This window comes from Anthonomus grandis, chromosome 7, assembly GCF_022605725.1.
Source record: "Anthonomus grandis grandis chromosome 7, icAntGran1.3, whole genome shotgun sequence".
NCBI lineage: Eukaryota > Metazoa > Arthropoda > Insecta > Coleoptera > Curculionidae > Anthonomus > Anthonomus grandis.
The window spans coordinates 20257949-20281339 of NC_065552.1; the positions used below are offsets into that span (position 1 = coordinate 20257949).

Below are 23391 nucleotides of genomic sequence, written 5' to 3' on the forward strand. Positions count from 1 at the left end.
TTCCAAAAGCCATAGAGAACAAGGAAATAGCACTTGCTCTTTTCTTTGACGTGGAAGGAGCATTTGATAAGGCAATAACAGACACTATCTGCCAAGCCCGCCTGACCAGGGGCACTCCGGCTCATCTTGTCACGTGGGTCAAAACGGCGCTGGAAGACCGGAAGATCAGTGCTACACTGGGAGACTGTCGTGTCGAGGCCAGGGTGAAAAGCGGCTGCCTGCAAGGCAGTTGCCTTTCGCTACACCTTTGGTGCCTGGTGATGGACAGTCTCCTCAGTAAGCTAGAACTTGAAGGATTCTATGGACAGGCATAGGCGGACGACGGACTAGTGATGGTCACGAGTAAATTCGTGAAAACAGTCTGTGAGCGAATGCAAGTCGCGTGCAGGATAGTGGAACAGTGGTGTCGGGAGACAGGGCTGTCGGTCAACCCCGAAAAGACCGAGCTCATTTTCTTTACTAAGAGGCGGAATTTGACAGGCTTTAAACCTCCCATTATGTATCAGACTCGCCTAACTTTGAGGCAGCAGGTCAAATACTTGGGAGTCATTTTAGACAGCAAGCTCACGTTTAAAACTCATTTAAAGCAGACAGCAAATAAGGCAACGGCCCTAATATGGCAATTACGGCAAACAATAGGTACAAGATGGGGTCTTAAACCCCACGTTCTCCAGTGGCTTTATACCGCAGTCATATGACCGAGGATCTCGTACGGATCCGTGGTATGGTGGCCAGCCGTATTGAAGGTCACCAACGCCCAAAAGCTGACCAGACTGCAAAGACTGGTCTGCTTGGGAATTACTGGAGCTATGAGAACAACACCTGCGGCAATATTCTTCTTGGGCTACCTCAGTCTGGATTGAGAGGGAGGCCATGGCGGCGTATAAGAGGATAGCGGAGGGTGGCGCAATGTTCACTTAGGACAAGACAATATGACGATTGCTCTCAGGATGTGTAAGAACATACCAATTCTGACATCCAGATGCACTACAAAAAGTGGCAAACTAAGGTTAAAGAAGGTTTCAAGTCGAAATCCCGACAAGAGAAGAATGGTCGGCGAACCAAGTTAAAGAGCTAAGTGGTTTCCAGGCCTGGTACACGGATGGATCATGGATGAAAAGCACCAATTCAGCCGGAGCCGGAGTGTACAGGATGGAAACGAACACAGGGGAATCCTTCCCGCTAGGGAAACACACCACAGTTTTCCAAGCGGAGGTGTTTGCGATACTCGAAGTAGCGAAAAAACGAGAGGCATTGGAAGGTAACGGGGGGATTTGCATCTACTCCGATAGTCAAGCTGCCCTCAAGGCGATTCAGAAACCCAGGGCCAGCTCAGCGCTAGTCCAGGAATGCAGAGACGCATTGGAAAGGCTTGCAGCACACAAGGAAGACTGAGGTGGGTCCCAGGACACCAAGGTGTTGAAGGCAATGAGCGGGCCGACGAACTGGCAAGACAAGGTTCCGTTAACCCCTTCGTAGGCCCCGAACCTTGTCTTGGTCTTAGCAAAAAACAAATCTCCCAGGCACTTATTAATTGGGCCTGGGAAAAAACAAGGAAGAATTGTAGGAGGACAGAAGGATGTAGACAGGCCAAGGAAATGATACCAGTCCATGACGGCTCTAAAGCAAAAATAATTTTAAAATTTGCGTAAAAATGTATTGGAAACATCTCGTGCCATCTTATGACCACCACCACAATTTCTTCCCAATAATTTTCCAAATTTTTTACATTTACATTTACACTAGAAATAATTTTTTGGTGATGCGTAGCTTCTGGCCATCGACAAGTAGTACATTTTAAATATTAAAATTGTACAGGATCGTTCCTTATATTTAGATAAAGCTTAGCTCGGTTATTATAAAGGGTGGAAAAAAACTTTAGTATTTTAAAAATTGTAGGGTATACCTGAAATCGCTAGGCATTGTAAAATATCATACGGGGTATCGCAAAGTTAATAAAAGACAAGTTAGCAATTTAAACAATTTTAGCAAAAAAAAGTTTTTTTCTAATAGAACACCTTGTATATTTGTATATTAAATGAACAATATTTTTCCTCCTTATTTAAAAAATAAATAATATGTTAATATTTAGTTTACCTTTTCTGAAATATTAGGTAATTGCTGTAAAACTTTTTTCTTAAAAAATTCACAATGTTGAATGAAGCCGCCAGTATTTTCAATAGAGTTTCTATAATCTTTGTATAATTTCAACAGATTATTGAAAATAATTTCAAGATGTTCTTCATTTATGTAGTTTATACTTGGATTCTGTCACTTAAATCCTTCAAATTTTCATGTCTTTCTTTATAAACTTAATTTTTTAGATTCCTCCCTATAGAAAACTGTCTAATGGAGTCAGATCAGGGCGGCCAGCTAATGAAACCATGAGTGAAGCTCATTAAATCCATCCACTCATTAAAACGATTATTAAAAAAAAAAATCGTACCGGCATAAAGTTATGAGGCTTAGATGTCCCGTGTGCCATCTTGATCCCATATAATAATGGTATATTCTATAAGACAAATTTCATCTAACAAACCTTCATTTTCTAAAAACTGAAGATATCGATCTCTAGTCAAGGATCCTTGAAATATAATGGGTCCAATTATTCGGTTTCTAAGGAAAACACACCACACATTTAATGATATCCTGCCCTGGTTTTTTATTTTGACATAAGTCAAAATTCATGTGAGGATTTTCTGGTGACATCCCTGCTTTGGTGAACATGGCTTCGTCGCTCCACAACAATATTAAATTATAAAAATATTATAATTTATTATTAAGTTGACTCAGTTTTTCATATCAATGAAATAAACTACTCTTCTTATTTTACGGTTATCTCTTAATTTTTGTATTGGCATCATTTTGTATAGATGATATCTATATTTATGTAGCACTCTTTGAATATTTTTCCTAGAACATTCAAAGAATCTACTAGCATCTACGGTCGATAAATTAGGTTTATTTTTAAAGAAATCAAAGCATACATTTTAAACGTGATAAGATTCTTAAATATAAATTTACTTTTTCTCTTGAAAGTATAATAACAATTTTTGAGTCTTTTTTCTGTTGATTTTTGCGGTTTCTCATTCTTTTAGTGTAATAAAAGGTGGACCTAGCAGGAATTCTCATTTCGCGACGAATGTGGTGATACCTTTTCTTCCTCCATATAATCCATATTTCCCAGATAAAAAAAAATATTAACAGTGACAGCCTGACAAATAATTTTATTTACTTTATTATTAACGTCATAGTAACCGGGATTTAGTTAAAACAATATTTTTTATTATTTTTTTTTTCTAAAATGTGAATATTTGGATAACAGCTAAACCAGACGTCTTTCATTCAATACACAAATATACAAGGTATTCCATTTAAAAAATACAAACTTTGTATGAACTTTGCGATATCCCTATATTATATTTAAGCACATTTCCTGGCGATTTAAGGTACACTCGACAACTATTATATTTTAAGGTTTTTGGCCATTCTGTATAATAACCAAGCTAGGCTCTGTCTAAATATCAAGAACAACCCTGTACAGTTTTCCAAAAAAAAGTACCGGAAATGCCTTATCATCATTTTTTCCCGATTATCGCATTTTTACATTTAAGTAGATAGTGATGCCTCTGGCCATGAATAAGGCGTTTCTGATACATTGGAAACACCTTATGTAAAATACCTTGGAAACGCCTTGTGCGAATCTTGGTCAAAAACGAGGTAAGTGGCTGTATCTGAGAACCTGTACATCTGGCAACAATAGAATTATTTTTACTATAAAAGTGGCGATGAGAAAATTCTGGAAATCATTTTCATTGTTTCGTATTTCACCGCTCGAGAACATTACTAAAAATTAAATAAGAAACGTCTTTTTCCCGAAAACTTATAAAACCTATACTTTTGATAATATTGTTAAAAAGCCTAGAAATTTTTTAATCATTTTGGTTTAAGGCTCATTAGCCTACGAACGATAGTAGGGGTGGGGGAAGATATTGAAAGTGTAATTATAAAAATCGGTGTAAATTCTTGACCACTTATAATTTGAGCAATTCAAATTACTACACTATAGTTCGTAATGATGAAAGAGCTAGCGGGCGCCATTTGTAATAACTCCAGCTTTTTTCATTTTACCCCAAAAGTTCAAATTAAACTATATTCTTTTGACATCTTGAAATTGAAATTTGAAAAGTAGATAAAATTGGCAAAAATATCGTAAAATCCGGACGATAATATCTTTGATTGTTTTAAAGTTAGAGCGAATTAAAGTTTTTTTACGCACAGAGTCAACTTCAGCCTCAGAATGTCTAATTAATTAACTTTACTCTAGCTGCTTTTTCAAGGTGTTAATAAGATACAGCTAGGCTGTTGTCATAATTAATAAATTAATACTTGAACTAATGTATCACAGAATCAAAGAAAGTTTATGTTTTCTTAGGACAATTATTTATTAACGAATTTCTTTTTATATTTAAATTATGGTCCTTAGAAGGACCGCTTTTAAGCCTAAACATATTAGGTATTTAACTCAATAGATGTTCAACCTGTCTTCCATCACAGTCCTTATAAGCGTGAGTAGAGTTTGGTACAAAGAATCGTTCAAAAAATCCCATAAGTAAAAGTCGATGCATGTTAAATCGGATCACTTGTATTATAATCAATGATCAGAAGTATAGGTTAATATAAAGTTTTCGAAAAAAAAGTAATTTTTTTAAATTTAATTTGTAGTTACGTCCCCTAGCGGTGAAATGCGAAACTTAGAAAATCATTGTTGCCAGAAGTCCTGAGATACAGCCGCTTATCTTCATTATTTGCCCACCCTGTACATTTTAAATACTGAAATTGTACAATTTTTCATAAACATGTACTGGAAACGACAGATACCATCACATTTTTTACCGAATATCACAATTTTCATATTCAAATGGAAATGCTTTAGGAAATTTCCTGGTCATGGTCTAAAGGTTACAAAATATTGTTACCAAAGTAATACGTTTTATATTTTCCAATTATTAAAAGAACATACAATTGTTGCTATATTATCATTCATTTCAGATTTATGGTAAAATAATTAATAAACAATAAAAAATTGCTCAGCGGCAAATTTTATTTCAACCTACCCAATCGTCAACTGGTAAGATACAAGTTGCATTATGAGAAACAACTATTTTGACCTTGCCTTTTTTTATTTAGCGAGGAAGTGAAAAACGTATTTCCCTAAGGCTTGACACTGAACAGTTCACGAGATCCTGTTAAAAAATTCAGTATGTACGTTTTCTTTGCCTTTTCTAAGTCTTGCATGAAATCGCCAAACTTTGTTTACGAACTTGAACAAATACGCTTTCGACGTGCACAGAGAAAGTTTTAAAGCTCTCTTTTCGGCCCTAAAGCGATTTTAGGCGAGTCTGCTTTTGCTTATTATCTAAAAGTAGTTTTTGATTAGCGTCAACTTATAAGGCCGTAAGTAGAAAAGAGCATTATGCTAAGTGAGATAACAAGTTGCGAGATTTAAAAAATTTGTGTATAATGAACTTGACCGCGTGTCGATCTAGATAATCCTGATATGTGAAAGTGTGTTTTTTTTTTAGTTAGACTAAACGATCAGTTTTTAGTCATAAAAATATAATTAGGACGTGACGTCTGTAATCGTATTACAGATTGATTCAAAATATAAACATCAACCATAAAACATGAGGGATATAGTTAGTATGATGAATATAAGTATACCGAGTAGCACAAGTGGAAAATATAAATAAGCTGATGTCCCAGCAAACCCAGCACAAAAGGATCCAAGCAGACTGCAAAAATTAATGAAGATTTTTTCTAGATAAACAACTTCAATAGAAAATGTATGCAATTATAAATGGACTATTGAACTAAATATCCTGAAAATCCTATGAAATAAGGCCAGTAGACCATATTTTGCTCAACCCGTTTCCAAAAGTTAATACTCGGTCATTTTCAACGGCTAAAGGCCAATCACTAATGGACCCTGTAGATTTTAGGCCAAATGACCTGTCCCCATTACTAGCGATCAGTAACCAAAAGTTTTCCATCCAAGGACCTGCCCTCATTACTAGCCATCCGTAACCTAAGAAGTATTCCAAGTCTCAAAGGTCACATATGATGGTGCAATTCGTGTTTGGTTTGTATGAATGGTATGAAAGTACATCATAAGAATATTTTATATGCAAGGTTTTGGTACTCTTATAGAACCGGGTTGAACAGAATATAGTCTGCTGGCCTTATTTTTTACATGATATTTACTTCAATAATCCATTTTTAATTCCATACATTTTCTATTAAAGTTGCTAATCTATAAAGAATCTTCAATCATTTTTGCAGCGTGGTTGGCTCCTTGTGTGCTGGGTAGATACAATTTCCACTTATGCTTCTCAGTATACAGGTGTGGTCAACTTAGGTCTTGGGTGCGACAATCAATTTATTAATAAATCTCTACTATTGACATCATTTTTTTACAGTGGGTGTATATACTTTAATTCCCCTATTTGATATAGTGACCAAAGACATTTCAATCCGAGGAAAATGCCTTTTTCAACGTCGGTTTCAAGTATAAATTTAGGTGGAATGTTCCGTTGGGAAATTTAAAACTAGGTGCTCTAATTTTCTTTTAACAATTTTTTTTCAGCTCTCCTAAATGTCTTTAAAAATAACACGAACAGGCAATAAAGTTGAATGGTTTGGCTTTTATAGAGGACTTAGTAATTTTATCCCTGTTTCACTTATAGATCCTATCGATATTTCTTAAATGTAATTATTATGTGTTCCAGGCATTAGACATAATTTGTGGTTCTTTCTTCTTGTTGTTAAGACATATCTCCATAAAAATGTATATTTATGACCATTTCTAATCTGTTCCAGATATAATATATAGTAATTTCCTTAATATTCCAAACATTTAACTCTCTGGGGCAGATTTTTTTTATTTGAGGATTCATTTTAGATTGTTTTTTGTTAATCGATTTCTTTAAGGCATTTCAAGCTATTTCAGTAAATTTGTCGCATTTCTTCTAAATTCCTTCCTACAGGTAAGGTATGAATTAGCAAAAAAATGGTTGGCCACTAACTAAAACATTTCGAACTCGTGATACAGTGTAAAAAGTTTTCTGGTACAACTGTTTCTTTCATATACAATGGCATTTACACGTTTGACTAATTTCTTGCCTGGGTTCCGAAAGGATGTCAAACTCATGGTATTTTTCTCATAAATACTAAATATTTAATAGTTACATTATATCATTAATACGTAATTATTATTTTTTATTCGATGGGTACCATATGTGAGCTTAACTTAAAATAAATTATTAATGGTTTTTAATAGTATTAAATTTAATTTATTATTTAGTAATTTCAAAAGTCCATAATTAAAATAATTATAAAAGTTAAATTACTATACATATTCGCAAATGTTACAGATTTATCTAATTCAAGGCTCTCGACCTTCTTATATAAAAGGTTCGGTGTCAATACTGTCATCGTCGATTTATTGAACCATTATCGTTGCAGAAAATACCCTATTGAGAAACTAGACCCTGTCAGTTTACGGCCATGACAAGAAAATAACAACGCATCTGCGGAAAATGCGCAATTATACCGTCTCGTCCGAAAGGTAAAAGTACTGACGACTTCTCGTCAAATAGCGGTATATGGTATTCTGACAGAAAACGGACATGGGAATATCGAATATGGCCGAGGCGACTTTACTGAGAAAAATAAGAGTACTTTTCCGTTTTTTTCCTTCGTGACGGCGTGTGGCATCGAACTAGTAGTACACGATAAACTGCAAAGTTTGCTGCAATATTTTACAAAAATGCAGTCAAAGAATGCAGTCGTTCTAATTGTTTCTTACTGCAAAATGCAGTTAAGGCATTTTGAAAACTTTTTGAGTACCGAAATATCCATTTATTAACAGGCGATCAAATTTCATAGACAAAGCCGTAAATTTAACGACCGCACGTTTTGGCCTGATCAACATCATTCATCGATACTATAGTATATACTTTTGGTCTGTTTTTGCAAGTTAATACATATATTTCCCCTTCCCAGACCTTTGTTGGCTCAGTGTGTATATTTTATATCTGCGCAGTAGTTTTATAGTGAAATGCCTTATCCTGGTTATGGCTCTGCACAAAATATATTGTTAGTCTTATGGTTAGAATGCTTCGTATGGCGCTCAAATTACGAGACAGTTTTACCACTAACCAAAAATCTTTATTTTTAATATCGACACGTGTTTCGCTAACGATGTATTGTTAGAAGATTAAAACTAAACTAAAATACACTTGGCATATACAGATCGTGTTATCGTGAGCTACGTATTACCCAAAATAATGGCAACACCGCTTGGTTGCGGCTTACAGGCGGCGGAATTTTTCGTTTTAATTTTTTGAACCGGGAGTCAGCAGACCTCACTTTGCTGTGTTACTGCACGTTGCATTAATAATTTTTGAGCGTTATTTTCGTGTTTTTTTCACTATGGCTGTTTATACCACTTCCGAAAGAGTTCAACTAATTAAATGGTTTTATGGAGGCAATTCGGCAGTACAATGTAGAAATTTGTTTTCAGTGACATTTGAGAATAGACCAATTCCTTGTGCAAAAACGGTTTTAAATGTGGTTACAAATTTTGAGACATCTTTTTGTCTTCAAGATTGTAAAAAAAGCCACACAAAACGTCAAGAACCACCTGTTGAAGTGGTCCAGGATATAGAACGGCGGGAAGAAATGGTTTGCAGTACCCTAGAACATGATTCGACATAGTCCACTAGAAGTGTTGGAGAGGAACTGGGAATGAGCAATAAAACTATTGCTCGTATCTGGAAAAAATATGGGTAAAAATATTTCAAGTATTCAAAAACTCAGGAAATATTTCCTGAAGACCAGTGGCGAAGAATGGAATTTTGTGAAACCATGATGGAAAAGGCAAATGAAAACGAATATTTTTTTAAAAATATTTTGTTTTCTGATAAATCTTCTTTTCCATTACATGGCAAACACAATCCTTCCATTGTTCGTTATTGGTCTCAGGAAAACGAGCACAGAAGTTTTCAGTTTCGTACCCAGTATCCTCAGAAATTGAATGTTTGGGCAGGTATTTTGGGCGACAATGTTATAGGACCATTTTTTATTGATGGCACTTTAAACGCCCAAAAGTACCTTGAGTTGCTGCAAAACCAAGTTCTTCCTGCTATTCAAATCCTAGCTGATGTAGACCTGGGATCGGTTTATTTTCAGCAAGATGGCTGTCCTGCTCATAACGCGGCTAGGGTAAAAGAATTTTTAACAAATACTTTTCCTAACCGCCTTATTAGTGGGACTGGCGATATTAAATGGCCTCCTAGATCTCCAGATTTGTCTCCAAATGACTTTTATCTGTAGGGTTACCTTTAGCAGACCATTTACAAGCATGAATTTAGTAGGCCAACAAATTTAGAGGAGTTGCGAAATAAAATTGTCGATGGTGTCAATTCCATTTTACCTGAAACTCTTTTGGAGGTGCGAAATAGCTTTTACGATAAGTTAAGTTTTTGTTTAGCGAAAGAAGTCGGTTTATGTGAGTCTTTTATTTAAAAAATGATATGTTGTTAAGTTTGTTTATTAGAGTTTTATTTCTGATTTTTTTATTATATTTTTATCAGAGTTGACATTTTATTTTTTATTAGAATAACGCTTTAATTTTCATTATGCAAAACACAGCATATTTAACATTTTAAGATTACAATTCTATGCGGATTTTACACATTGTCATGTCTGTAAAACCCGTATTAGAATAAATATTTTAAAAATGCCTGGATTTTCGCGTAATATTTTGGGACATTTTGTCGCCAAACGACGCAGCTCCCACAAAAGTCAGATGTTTATTAATCCCGTCCTCGGGCCGGCCGGGGGCGGTGCTCTGTCGCAGGCACTCGTACATGCGTGACGTTGCAAACTTTCGCCTCTATGCGGTTTCCTATAAGTAACGAACGAAAACACGATCTGTATAAAATTTTATACAAGGTGTCTACTATAAAAACCGCCAAACTTTAAGAGGTGATTAAACAAGTCATTTGCAACAAAAAAGTCGTATAACATTTTTTCGAAAAGTTGTTAGTTCTTCTGGTACCTATTTAACATTTTTTGATTTTATCAAATTTCTTTGTTTTTTTTTTCATATAAACAAGAATATCTCCGTTATTTTTACCACCACATAAAATTTAGATATACCATCTGAAAGAGAATTAAATTTGCTATAAGATGGGTATATTTAAGTTTTTGAGTAATTTTTTATACCGGGTGTTATCAGAAGTTAAATGTAACATTTGGGAAATGTGGAAAATTAGTGGTATCTTCTTCGTTGATTTTTTTCTAAAATTAAAAAAAATCAAAATTTCATTAAACAAACCTAAAATTATAATAATTGCTCAAAATGTCTTCCCTCTTGTTCAATACATTTGATGCATCTTCTTCTGATACTATCAACAACCCGTTCAAGTTCAACGCGTTTTTGTCGCATTTCATTGCAACACACATTAATTCGATTAATTAGTTCGTCTCGAGTATTAATGTTAATACTATAAACTACTATACTATAAAGGAGCGTAAGGTGAGGGCTTCTGGGCGGCCATCTTACCGGACCATATCTTCCGATCCATTTCTCCCCAAAGCATTGATTCAAGGAATTTTGCACAATTCTGCCATTATGGGCTGGCCATCCGTCCATTTGAAACTAAAGTTCCTGTCTAGCGGCTGAGGGGATTTTTTCCAGAAAGTCAACAAGGTCATTAATTAATAAATTTGAAAACTCATTGGAATTGAGCCGATCAGGAATTATTACAGGCCCGAAAAGGCGACCTCTCATTAATCCTATCCATACGTTGACCATTATCTCATGCTGAAAATGTCAAACAACTGTCGCATGAGGGTTTTCTGTATGCCATATATGGTTATTTCTTAAATTCATTATTACGGCTCTTGTAAATGTTGCTTCATCTGTCCAAAATATTTGATCTGTTCCCCACTCTTGCAACTTATTCAAGTACCACCTATAGAATTGAATCCTCACCTCACCATCCACTGGCAATAAATCCTGGACTTTTTTCAAATGAAACGGATGCAAATGATTTTTTTTTTGAGAACTCTATGTACAGTGGAATGGTGAATCCTTAATGCAGCACCAATGCAGCGAGTACTTCTAGATCTATCTTCTGTAACAGCTCTCATAATCGCAGGTTCTTGTCTCCAGCGTTGACCATTTTGACCACCTTCTCTAATCCGCAAACCTCGAAAGGAACCAGTTTCCCCACAGCGTCTAAACACTTCTGCAAATGTACTTCTATGGGGTTGTCGTCTATAAGGAAAACGAAGCGCATACTCCCTTGCTGCCTCCCGCGAGTTTCCATTTGCGACACCGTAAATAAATAAGATGTCCATTGAATATCGGGCATTATTTTTTTAAACACGTTTAACTCAAATTACTTATTTAACTACTTTAAGTCGAAGTGAAAACTTAATGACAGTTCTTGTCAAATTGTAAATATCTATGCTTTTGTTTTAAAATCAAGTAATACATGGTTTGTGAATTTCCTTCTTTTGCGGATTCATTGCCATTTACAAAAGAAGGAAAACCTGCCTTTTTTCTTAAAGAATGAATATCGCGATATGTTATTTGTTTACGGCTTCTCTTATGGAAATTTGTGGAGTTGTTGTGTTAGGGAAGATAAATCTACAAGTACTCACCGCATTGGTGCTCAAAAAATCAAGAAACATAAAATTTGAAAATTTTCAATTTTTCTTTTGCCCATGATATTGCTGTGAAAACAAATAGCTATCACGAAAGTAAGTACCTATATCATTAGAAAGCATATTAAATGCAGTGGTTTTTGCTAAAAAAAATTTCCCTATTTACCAAATTTTAGAAAAACGACAACGAAGAAGATACCACTAATTTTGCACATTTCCGAAATGTTACATTTAACTTCTGATAACACCCAGTATAAAAAATCACTCAAAAACTGAAATATACCTGATACCTATATATTTATGTGGTGGTAAGAATAACGGAGATATTCTTGTTTATATGAAAAAAAAAACAAAGAAATTTGATAAAATCAAAAAATGTTGCATACAAGAAGAACTAACAACTTCTCGAAAAAGTTACAAAATCTTTTAGGAAACCCACAAGATAAAATAAAGACCAATGAAAAGTCTCTATGACTTTTACTTTTCGACTACGGGATCTATTAGATTAATTGCAACGATTGTGATAAAAAGTACATAAGACAAACCTGGAAAGATCAATTAATGTCAGATTTAAAGAACATGTAGCTCATGTGAAATATGGAAGAGTTGAAAAGTCAAATGTGCTGAACATGTTTGAAATACTGGTCATTTTTTAGGGATAGACAACTTAAAATTACTTAAACTAGTTAATACCAGTAGAAAATTAGATGCATACGAAAGTTTAGCAATATTCAAAAATCAAAAAAAAAAACATTCTTAAGGGATAGAGGTCCAATGCCTTATCGTCAATTGTATAGTTTAGTTAGGGTTATATAAGGAGATTTCTAAGTAGTTTTAGTTTAGTTTTAATCTTCTCTCGAAGATGCTAAGATCGTTAGCGAAACACCCGTCGAGAGTAAAAATAAACAGTTTTGGTTAGTGGTAAAACTGTCTCGTAATTTAAAAATATATTGTCGCAATCCAGAATTAGCTTTGGTCAGATGAAACTTTTCAAAATATCTTTAAATGTCTCAAATTATATCAAATACTCGATAGAATGAGAATACCTGTCTGAAATATAATTAATATCCTCCTTAAATAACTGGAATTTATAAGAAATGGCTAAAAATACCTCGAAGAATTATCTATTAAAACTAACCACGAACTAAAGCAAAATGGATTCTTTGACTTCTTGCAGAATTAACTAAATCCTTTATGTAAATTTGCATGCATTTATTAAACGTTGTTCAGTGCGAATGCTCCTTCTAAATTCTAATAAACTTCCAATTCATTCTTCCTTCTGACAAATTTCAATGGTGGGACAACGTCCTTTTAAGAGTTCGGGTTTTAAGCTTTTAAATGAAGTCCTCTTTTAACTATCTGAAGATTGAGACCTTCTTAATTTTGTTGCCTGATTTGTCCGCTATATTGAATATTAATTAATTCATTTTTCTATCCTATAAAACGTACGAAAATTTACTTATGAATACCAACTTTATTTACTCTCATATACCAAATAAAATCACAGTTAATTTCGCAATACAAAAAACTAAGTCATCGCCTGTTTCGTATCAAATATGCCGCCGTGGGCGACCGCAGATTATAAAATTGAAATTACCATTACCAACTACTGCCAGCGTCTGTACGTCTCAAGTTTATACGAATAAAATCTGCATGTAATTAGAAGACACCTTCTTTAAATAAAATTGCAGGAAAACTCGTTAAATCATTTAATATAAATGATAAATAAATAATATATTGGTGTAAAAATAAATCTTACCAACTGTTGTTGAATTTACATTCAAAACGGGCTTTTTTCGGTATTTGTAGATAAATCGAAAAAAATCACCTATTTTTCACCAAGACGGTAACAGAATTATTGCAGTATAAACAAAAACCAAAATCTACAGTGTCACAGTATAATATGTAAAATATAGGTTGCACGTTTTTGATTAATCTGACGATGTCCTAGTAAGGCGAAACATGCAACCTATGTTTTACATATTAGACTATGATACTGTACATTTTCCGATCTTGTTTATGTTGCAATATTTGTAAATAAAGTTTATCAGGTTAGAAAAGAATTGAAATTAAAATATCCGGCTTCAAATTTGCATTGAGATTGATTCTTGAGTTCTTCGGAAATCTGTGTTAAGCCTTCTCTATTTTTTTTAATTATGACTTCATACATGGTGTATTGGAATATGGATCGGTATGGAATATAATAAATTTGTTACATATTCCAAGGATTTAATTCACTTAATCGGCATTTTTCTTTTGCTCCGATATTTTTAGTGGTTTGTTTAATCGAAATTATTGAATTACTCTAGGAATTTCAGGTAATTTCTTAGTTCCTGTGGGTTCAGGAAACATTTCTTAGTATTTACAGGCATTTCTTATACAGTGCATCCCAAAAGTTATGTCTAAATTTATTTAAAATTCAGGGGTGTGCTCGAAAAAAAACGCTCGGACCCGTCGATTTTTATTTCAAGTTGCGTATTTTTGTACGTGAAGTTTGTATATACAGGGTTGCTAAAAAATAAATTACGACCATCAACTTCATTTTTTCAAATGAAAGCACCTTTTTTTTTTATTTCATCTTTGAATTTCGCGTGGAATTCTACGTATGTTTCATGCATCATGTCGTATACCTAAAGTCAACAGTTATCGAAAAAAAGACGATTCATGTAACAAATAAAAAAAGAACAAAGATTAAGTTAAATGTTCAAAATGGTTGCCATTCACGGCTTGACAATATCCAAGGCGATCAATAAAGTCTCGTTGCACATTTTCAATCATTTCCGGAGTTATGGTGCGCACTTCTCTGCGAATTCTCTCTTTTAAATCGTATAGATTATTGGGCCTATTAACAAATACCTTCGACTTGAGGTATCCCCACAAAAAAAGTACATTGGTGTAGGTCAGGCGACCTAGCAGGCCATTCGATGGGTCCTCTCCTTCCTATCCACCGATCGGGAAAGGTTTCATTCAAAAACGGGTTTAGAGGTATACCCCTCGAATGATTTAAGTCATATCTCAATAACAGGAGTCAGTTTGTGAGGATTGATACTACGATGTCTTCTTGCAAGCCAATAGAATGTGGAGTGCCTCAAGGTTCAGTGCTTGGCCCTATTTTGTTTCTCATATTTATCAATGATATCGCTAGTCTGAATATTAAAGGAAGAACCTGCCTATTCGCGGATGATACTAGTTTTACCTGGAGCAATCCGGATATTGCCGAACTTCATAAAATCATATCAAGTGACTTAACCTCTATCAAAGCATGGTGCGACTCTAATCTTATTTGCCTTAACATCTCCAAAACTAAATTTTTGTTCTATAAAAATAATTTGCAATCTTTTGTACTGGATAACGCAATCATTAACGAAGCCGACTCAGTGAAATTTTTGGGCCTTATTGTTGACAAGTCGTTAAAATGGTCGTTAAAATGGTATATGCACATTAACCCTTTAACAAGAAAATTAAGCTCCGCTTGTTTTGCGCTAAGATCAATTTCCAAGGAGCTTAGCCTCTCAACCTCTATAACAGTGTATTTTTCCCTCTTTGAATCACACCTTCGTTACGCCCTTCCTTTTTGGGATGTGTGTAGTATCATTCAATTTGACAAAATTTTCAGACTTCAAAAGAGAGCTTTGCGTTATACACTTAGACTTAATTATAGAGCTCATTGCCAGGATTTCTTTAAAAAATTTAATATCCTAACTTTGCCGTCACTGCTTATAAGTCCGTTTGTCTAATTCGCAAGCACGTTTCATCAAATTCAGATAGGCCATCCCATAATTATCATCTCAGAAACGCGGAGTATGGATTTACATCTGCCTACTCCACTTTCAGAATTGGTAAAAAACTCTATATTGTACAAAGCAAAAAAATGCACAATCATTTGCCATTGAACATCAAGTCCATCACATATTTTCCTACTTTCCGTAAGGCATTAAAATCATTCCTACTGGAGAGAGCCTTTTACTCGGTAAACGATTTTTTTAAAACTTAATTTTAACCTCACACACACATACTGATTTATTGTTTTTACATGTACTGTTTTATGTAGCTAGTAGCTATGTAGTGTTTTGTTTATTTTTTCATACTTTTGACCACATATAATTATTGATTTGTATAAGTTATATAAAATTTTTTGACAATAAAGCGATGATTCATTCATTCAAATGTACGCACAGGGGCAGCATAGTGCGGAGGAGCGCCATCTTGCTGGAAAATTAGTTCTTCGTCAGGATAGTCTGGGTCCAATGGATTTGGAAATAAAGCTAGTAATGCTGGAACCAACAATAAAAAAACAAGAATGAATGGAATTATGCTCTGTATAAAAATTGTCTCGTAAGGTGAACTTCAATAATAATGTTTGGTCGTCTTTTTTTCGGTAACTGTTGACTTTAGGTATAGGACATGATGCATAAAACATACGTAGAATTCCACGCGAAATTTAAAAATTAAATAAAAAAGGTGCTTTCATTTGAAAAAATTAAGTTGATGGTCGCAATTTATTTTCGAGCAACCCTGTATATACAAACTTCACGTACAAAAATGCGTAACTTGAATTAAAAATCGACGGGTCCGAGCGTTTTTTTTTCGAACACACCTCTAAATTTTAAATGAATTTAGACATTACTTTTGGGATGCACTGTATATTTCGAGTATTTTAAATAATTCCGGATACTTAAAGAAATACAAATTCCCTGGTCGAATCTATTTCTTATTAATTCTGGGTTGCTAAAATATATTCTGTTTAGTGCTATAACTGTCGACAGTCAGGCAACAACTTGATAGAATATACACTCCCAGTCAACGAAGATCTCGGACGCAAAAATCAATATATAAAATTGCAATAACAACAAATTGATAGCTTGAAGCCAAGATATTTTTTAGGAAAGTTAAATTATATTTGGTAAATGGTACCTTTTATTCTTTTAAGGAATACTTAGAGTGCAATTTTCATTTTCTTTGAATGATGATTCTAAATAATGTTCTTGTTGCGTTAAATTACTCTTTTAAGTGTTTGAGTATGGATTATCGTTGATGCGGCTATAACCAGGTGTGCATTTTTATGTTTAATATTTTGAGATCTGGCTTTGTTGCCTGCATTTATCTGCTGATTTTGTAAATGAAAGTTTGTTTTGTTTAGGTGTTCTGTTTGTTATATTTTATATGAATCGTGTTTAGATTTTAATGTTGTACAAACACATACTGTGTAATGTTTTAATAAACATGTTTTAATAAACATTACACAGTATGTATTACAAATTTGATTTGATATTTGCGAGATGTGTATATGTAAGCAATTAAGGCATTTTGTGATAAGTTAAAAAAAATCCTTCTGGTCGAAGTTATATCTTATTTATTCTTAAGCTCAAATTTAAAATTCAAAACTTTTTTATTTGTCCTTAAAATACTGAGTTATAACGCAACATTAATATAAAAAATATGGCAAATAAGGACCACCTCACGATTATATAACCTTAGAACATTGAAAGGCTAAAATTAGCATTGCCATGGAACTTTGTTTACTTGCAACATCTCTGTTGCAATGATGCCAAATGCTTATGTAGAAATGGCAAAAAACACACTTTATAATATCATAAAAATTTGTCACTTATTTTGACAAGCGCAAAACAATACTATTCCTCTTTAATAAAATATGAAGCATTTTTTTTCATAAAATATAATAAGATACTCTATAAAGAAGTCAACATTTAAAGTTAAATGAATGAAGATAATGTCCCGAAAATTAAAGAATAATTAAAATAATTAAAGAAAAAGGCAAGAACATCGCAGCTCCGCTCGATCGAATTGTTGACTCCACCGACACAAGTAATCTTTACCAGTTACGGCGTCAAAAAATATTTACTTGATAAATATTTATTAATAATAGATTATCCTTTAAATTATAAACAATATTATACCGTTTATGAACCGTTTATGTGTTTTTATAACGTACTTCATTAGAGTTAAGGTATTTATCTAATAAAAAGCATTTTTTTGGAAATTAAATAATTTATAATTATTATAGATTTCTTAATAAGTTTTTATGTTTCTACGTTTATGACGACGGTTGTCCCTTGCTATGATGTTATGACAGTATCGGTGTTTACTTGTGAAAAGATCGGCTTAAACCGCCTTTTTCCCAGGGTGCGGCACAAACGACACAAGTTTTTACTAACGTAACAGTTCACAAAAATACTGGAATGACTCAAACTTTTTCCTTTTTCAACCCAAAACTAAACAAAAAACACAGAACTTCACAAATGCCGAATGTAAACACAAAGCCGTTTGTCAAGATGACATTTCACAAGACTAAAGGATGTTTCACACCAAGGCGACACTCACGCTCCACTCATACGGTGCTCCATGTACGCTCAAAATTGATATAATGAAATCAAATAGGCATGTTCACATTACAACTGACACCAATCTCACGCGCATTCATTAGAGCGTCGCGATCTTTTGACGAGGATATTTTGAGCGTTGGATTTTATCGTGTCAAAACTTGAGCGCTAGTGTTTTTACCAAAAATGGACAACGTGGACGAGAAATTAATAGAAATTGTTCGTAATAAACCCGAGCTGTATAATCAATCGAACAAATTATTAATACAGTGATAATGTCCACAAAAAAAATATATGGTCAGAAATAGGGAAGGCATTAAACAGAACAGGTAAATACTAAAGATTTATTTTATTAATCTAGAAATAAATGTATAAACAATTTTAAGATATTAAGTTAGATGTTACGTTTCGCCTTCCTCTGAATATTTACAAAATCTTGTAAATATTTCTCTTGTTTGAAAAGCTATCTATGGCTGCTGAGTTTCCTCCCTGTCTAGATAAATGTCTTAAGTTGTTTTCTATAACTTCATCAGTGTTTGAAATGGTCGAAACCGTTCCATGACGAATAAAGTTGTATAAGATACACGTTGTTAAAATCACTTTTTCGGCATATTTAGGCGCTAATTTTTCAATCTTCTGTCATAAAATCTGAATTTTTGGGTGAGAATTCCAAATGCATTTTCAACTACCCTACGGACGCGAGATAATCGGTAGTTAAAAATACGTTTTTCAATTTGATTTTCAATATGAGTTCCAGGAAAAGGTCTCATTAAAAACTTTTTTAAAGGAAAAGCCGGATCTCCAACGATAACGAATGGGGCAAGTTGCTGAGTCCCTGGTAGGTTTGCATCATCCGGAATATCAAGTGTATTTCTTTCTAAGCGCTTTCCGAGATTTAAATTTGCGAAGATCCCTCCATCACTACTTCGTCTATAAGATCCGACATCGACAACGATAAATCTATAATTCGCATCGATAAGTGCCAATAAAACTATTGAAAAGGACTTCTTATAATTGAAGTAAAGGGAACCCGAATTGTGGGGAGCTTCGATAACAACATGTTTGCCATCCAAAGCTCCTATACAATTGGGAAACTGCCATTGTTGCCAAAATTCTTGGGCAATTTTTTCCCATTCTTGTTTGGTTGGTATTGACATGACCTCCTTCATCATAATTTTTATAATAACATCGCAAACTTCATGGACTGTTTGTTGTACTGTATAAGTTCCCAGGCGATAACTGAACGCTATTGTCCTGAATGAATCACCACTGGCCAAAAACCTGGAAATAAAAACATATTTTATTTTTCTAAGTAACCCGTGTAATATTTAAAATGCTTAAAACATTAGAAATTAAAAAGTTTTACAGCCGTATTCGGCATCTTAATCTCTATTAAACCTCTTTTAGCTAAAAAGCGCTTTTAAAATCAATTTGTCGTTATTTGACATGTAAACAAAAATAGAAAAACAAACAGACATATTCAGCAACCGTTTTTACACCTCTTTTAATTAAAAGCGCTTCTAAAAATTTGTGTTTTCAATTTTTGTTTACATGTCAAACAAAGATTGACTAAAAGAATGAAAGGTTTTAAAAGCGCGAATATGGCTGTTTGGGTTTAACCTATATTCTGAAGCATGCTTTTTTTTTAGCCGATGAATGCAAGCAGAGATGGATGAGTTTGCGAAGTCAGCATCGCAAGGTTCGTCAGAAATATACTACTGTAAGTGGCCAAGCAGCTGTGAAGTATCGAAAATGGAAATTTGAAGATACTTCACAGCTGAAGGACAAAGAGCGATTGTCATCAGTAGATTTGGAGGAACAACAGAAAACGTTGAAGAAGAGACAGACAGTACTCAAAAGGGAGAACTGGAAAAACAATCAGCTCAAAGCATGGAATCTCAACCAATACTTGGATCTTCCAAGCGATCTCTGGACCACAGACAATCTAAACCAAGATTTATTAGATCTAAGAACTCACAAGAGACAGCTTCCTCAACCGTAATGAAATATTTAATTGAAAAAAAGGAAAGTGCGGACAAAACGCCACAAAAGGATTCCTTGGATCTTTTTTTTTCAATCAATGTTGAAAACTATGAAAACCTTCTCTCCTATAGATCAGCATCAAATAAGGGGCTAAATATTTAATGCAGTATCCCAGATGGAGGCCAAATATTTGATGCCAATGCCACAATCTCGGCACTCTTTACCTCAGCATGGCTCTCATAGTATTCAGGTACAAAATTCAACAACTGGAACAGACTTGGTGTATTTGGAAAATACAAGCAATCGTTATGTCTCAACCCCAATCACTTCACCCGACCCTGGTTCATCAAATTCTGGTTGCTCCACTTATTTTTTACAGTTTTCACCTGAACAATATTAATTTTTTCTTATATATTTTATTATAATATAGAACTTTTGTTAAAATATTAAAAATAAGGGACATTTTCAACTGAAAATACGGTCATGCTTATTTTTCATTTAAATGATGGAAGGTTTGAAAATTGATTGAATTTACAAAATGTTTCTGCTTTAAATATTAAAACCTATTTTTTTTATTAAAAAAATTGAAAAATATTTCTACTTACCTTAAACAAACTGCTAGTTTCTCTCTTGGTGAGATTGCCGCCCGAAATTTAGTATCCTGTTTCTTGAGGTTACCACCAATTGAAAGCAACATTTCGAATCGCTCTTTGGACATCCTAAAATACTGGAAGAACATAGTTTCGTCATCAACTAATTGCGGATATAGTGTATGAAATTCCCCTCGCGTGGATCTGTACTGCAAGGAGGGATGTACCCATTTTCTTTTTCTTTTGGGTTTTGGCTCATCTTCATCTAACAGCGAGGCAATCAACAACAACTCTTCATCGGAAAAATTCATTTCATCGAATGAAGTTTACTAGCATGCACCTTCGTTAGGAAAAATCATGTGTGAACACGTACGAATCTTGAGCGTACCTTAAGCATCGTATGAGTGGAGCGTGAGCATCATCTTGGTGTGAAACAGCCTTAACTTTACTAATACTAGCCTTTCAATGTTCTAAGTATCTAACCAATCCACAAAATTCGTTTGAATACAAACTTGTGTGAAGTAGCCCTGCTCTATATAACATGTTTACAAGTAATATAGAGGCATAGATCAAATATAGAATAGTAGAACCGGGTTAACATACAAAATAAAATGAAATATAATTCTGACATACATACATATATAAGTGTAAGTTAGGAAAAAAACATACATCCTAAGGGTAAGAGGCGCAAAGTGGAGCAAGAAATACAGTAAAAAGTGTGCAAAAGGGGAGAAAACACCGAGAATCAAATAAAAACAAAGTCATGAAATGTAAATTTCAATAATTGTTAGAGAAAACTTAAGATACGCATAACGCAGGCGAACATTAACAACAACAAAAAATAAAAAATGTATTACATCATAATTTAAATTATAAGGAGCTTTTTTAAACCATTAAAGCATATACAATACAAATATATCACATGCTCAAAATAAAGAAATGTATGTTCTCTTTTGCTCCTCCAGAAGAAGCGATTTAATACAGCCCTTGAAAAGATTAGGCAACATTTGTTTATGGAGTTTTTGTTTTATATCTATTCAATTCTATATATTCAAAGATTTTTGAAAATTGACTGATTTATGTAATCGAATATTAAAATCATCATTAATTCTAGTAAAGTGAGTATGGTCACGAGCATAAAAAGTGCTCGTGGTGGATCTTCACTTACTACTCTGTATAAAAATAAAAGAATATATTTACGTTTATTAAACATTGATAAAATCGAATGTACGGTAATGTGATTTCTGAAAGCTATATCAAATGAAAAACGCATGCATGTATTTTGTAATTTTTGAATGGATTTAGAGATATCTAATGTAAGAGAATTGCGAAAAACGATATCTCCATCAAAAATTGAAAAACCAAGAGAATTGCATAGATAATATTTAGTTTACCGTGGCAAATATTTTTAAAATAGTTTATTTTTCTTAAACGCACGTACGCTATACCAAGTTTTTGTGGTGAGTTCGAAATAGGAGGGTATTATCATCAAAAAACATTCTTAAATTATTCTTTTCAGTAACTACTGGCAAAGAGGTGTTATTTATTTGAATATTAAGAGTGTCATATATTTCTGTTACTTGATTTTTATTGCTGCCAAAAAGAATATTTGATGATTTGTCATTAAGTCTTATGTTACGATTTCGTGCATACTGAATAATCATGTTAATTTCCTCATTAAAAGTTTGTTGAAATATAGGAAAATCACTCGAAGAAAAAGAAAGGTATACTCTTTGACTCTTCTTGTATCATTGAACAAGTGCATTCTACATAATTTGCATCTAAAGCTTTTACACTTTATCACGTACTACTAGTTCGATGCCATACGACGTCATGAAAGAAAAAAACGGAAAAGCACTCTTATTTTTACCAGCAAAGTCGTCTCGGCCATATTCGGTATACCCATGTCCGTTTTCTATAGGAATACCATATACCGCTTGAGACAAGAAGTCGTCAGTACTTTTACCTTTTGGAAGAGACTTGTATAATTGCGCATTTTCCGCAGGCGAGTTGTAATTTTTTTTGTCATGGTCGTAAATCGACAGGGTCTAGTTTCTCTATAGGGTATTTTCTGTAACGATAATGGTTCAATAATTGACGGATGACAGTGTTGACGCCAAACCTTTATATATGCCGGTCGAGAGCCTTGAATTAGATAAAGCATTTGCAAATATGTATAGTAATTTAACTTTTATGGTTAATTGAATTATGGACTTTTGAAATAATAATACAGGTTAACTAATTAATTTTAGTACTATTAAAGGCCATTGAGCACGTCGTTTAAGTTAAGCTCATATCCGGTGTCTGGAGAATGTTTTGCGTTATTTACCATAGCATAGGGACAAATGCTTGAAAAAACTGGCATTGCTTTACACATGCAAGTCACTACATAAGCGAAGGATATTTAAACCCAATATCTGAAGACTGGTCTAGCCCAGGCCGGCAAACAAAAGGTCTTTTGTCCAGGTCTATAGCCTCAATTGTTCCGAAATCAAGTACCAAACAAAAGTACCTTGCCTCTTATATTTCAAGAAAATATTGCAGCAAAATCACACTTAAAGCATTTCGGTTTCAAATTGCAGTAACAAAATGAAAATTCTTCTGGACACTATACAAAATTTTGCCGAGATTAATAAGAAAGAATAAAAGATGCTACTCGGTGTGGAAGAAGATAGGGCGACATATAACTCAAGACATGTCAAAAATGTATACCTTGCTCTATTTAAAGATTTTAGAAC

General features: G+C 33.8%; 2 protein-coding genes across 7 annotated transcripts in view; both read right to left on the reverse strand.

Moving 5' to 3' along the window:
• Positions 1 to 23391, reverse strand: part of LOC126738571 (uncharacterized) — a 263439-nt gene that overhangs the window by 187725 nt on the left and 52323 nt on the right. The window lies entirely within an intron of this gene.
• LOC126738575 (uncharacterized) lies at positions 18411 to 21393 on the reverse strand. The gene is made up of 2 exons (XM_050443974.1): positions 20669 to 21393; positions 18411 to 19361 (listed from the first exon to the last, which is right to left on the reverse strand). The coding sequence occupies exons 1-2, from the start codon at positions 20962 to 20964 to the stop codon at positions 18701 to 18703; spliced, it is 957 nt and encodes a 318-aa protein (XP_050299931.1). The 5' UTR covers positions 20965 to 21393; the 3' UTR covers positions 18411 to 18700.

Bases quoted from the DNA above. Each gene is read 5' to 3' on its own strand.
- LOC126738575 (XM_050443974.1), bottom strand. From the start codon at position 20,964: ATGAATTTTTCCGATGAAGAGTTGTTGTTGATTGCCTCGCTGTTAGAT. The intron at 19,362-20,668 runs GTAAGTAGAAAT...TTTTATTTCCAG, and splicing joins AAACTAGCAGTTTGTTTAAG to GTTTTTGGCCAGTGGTGATT.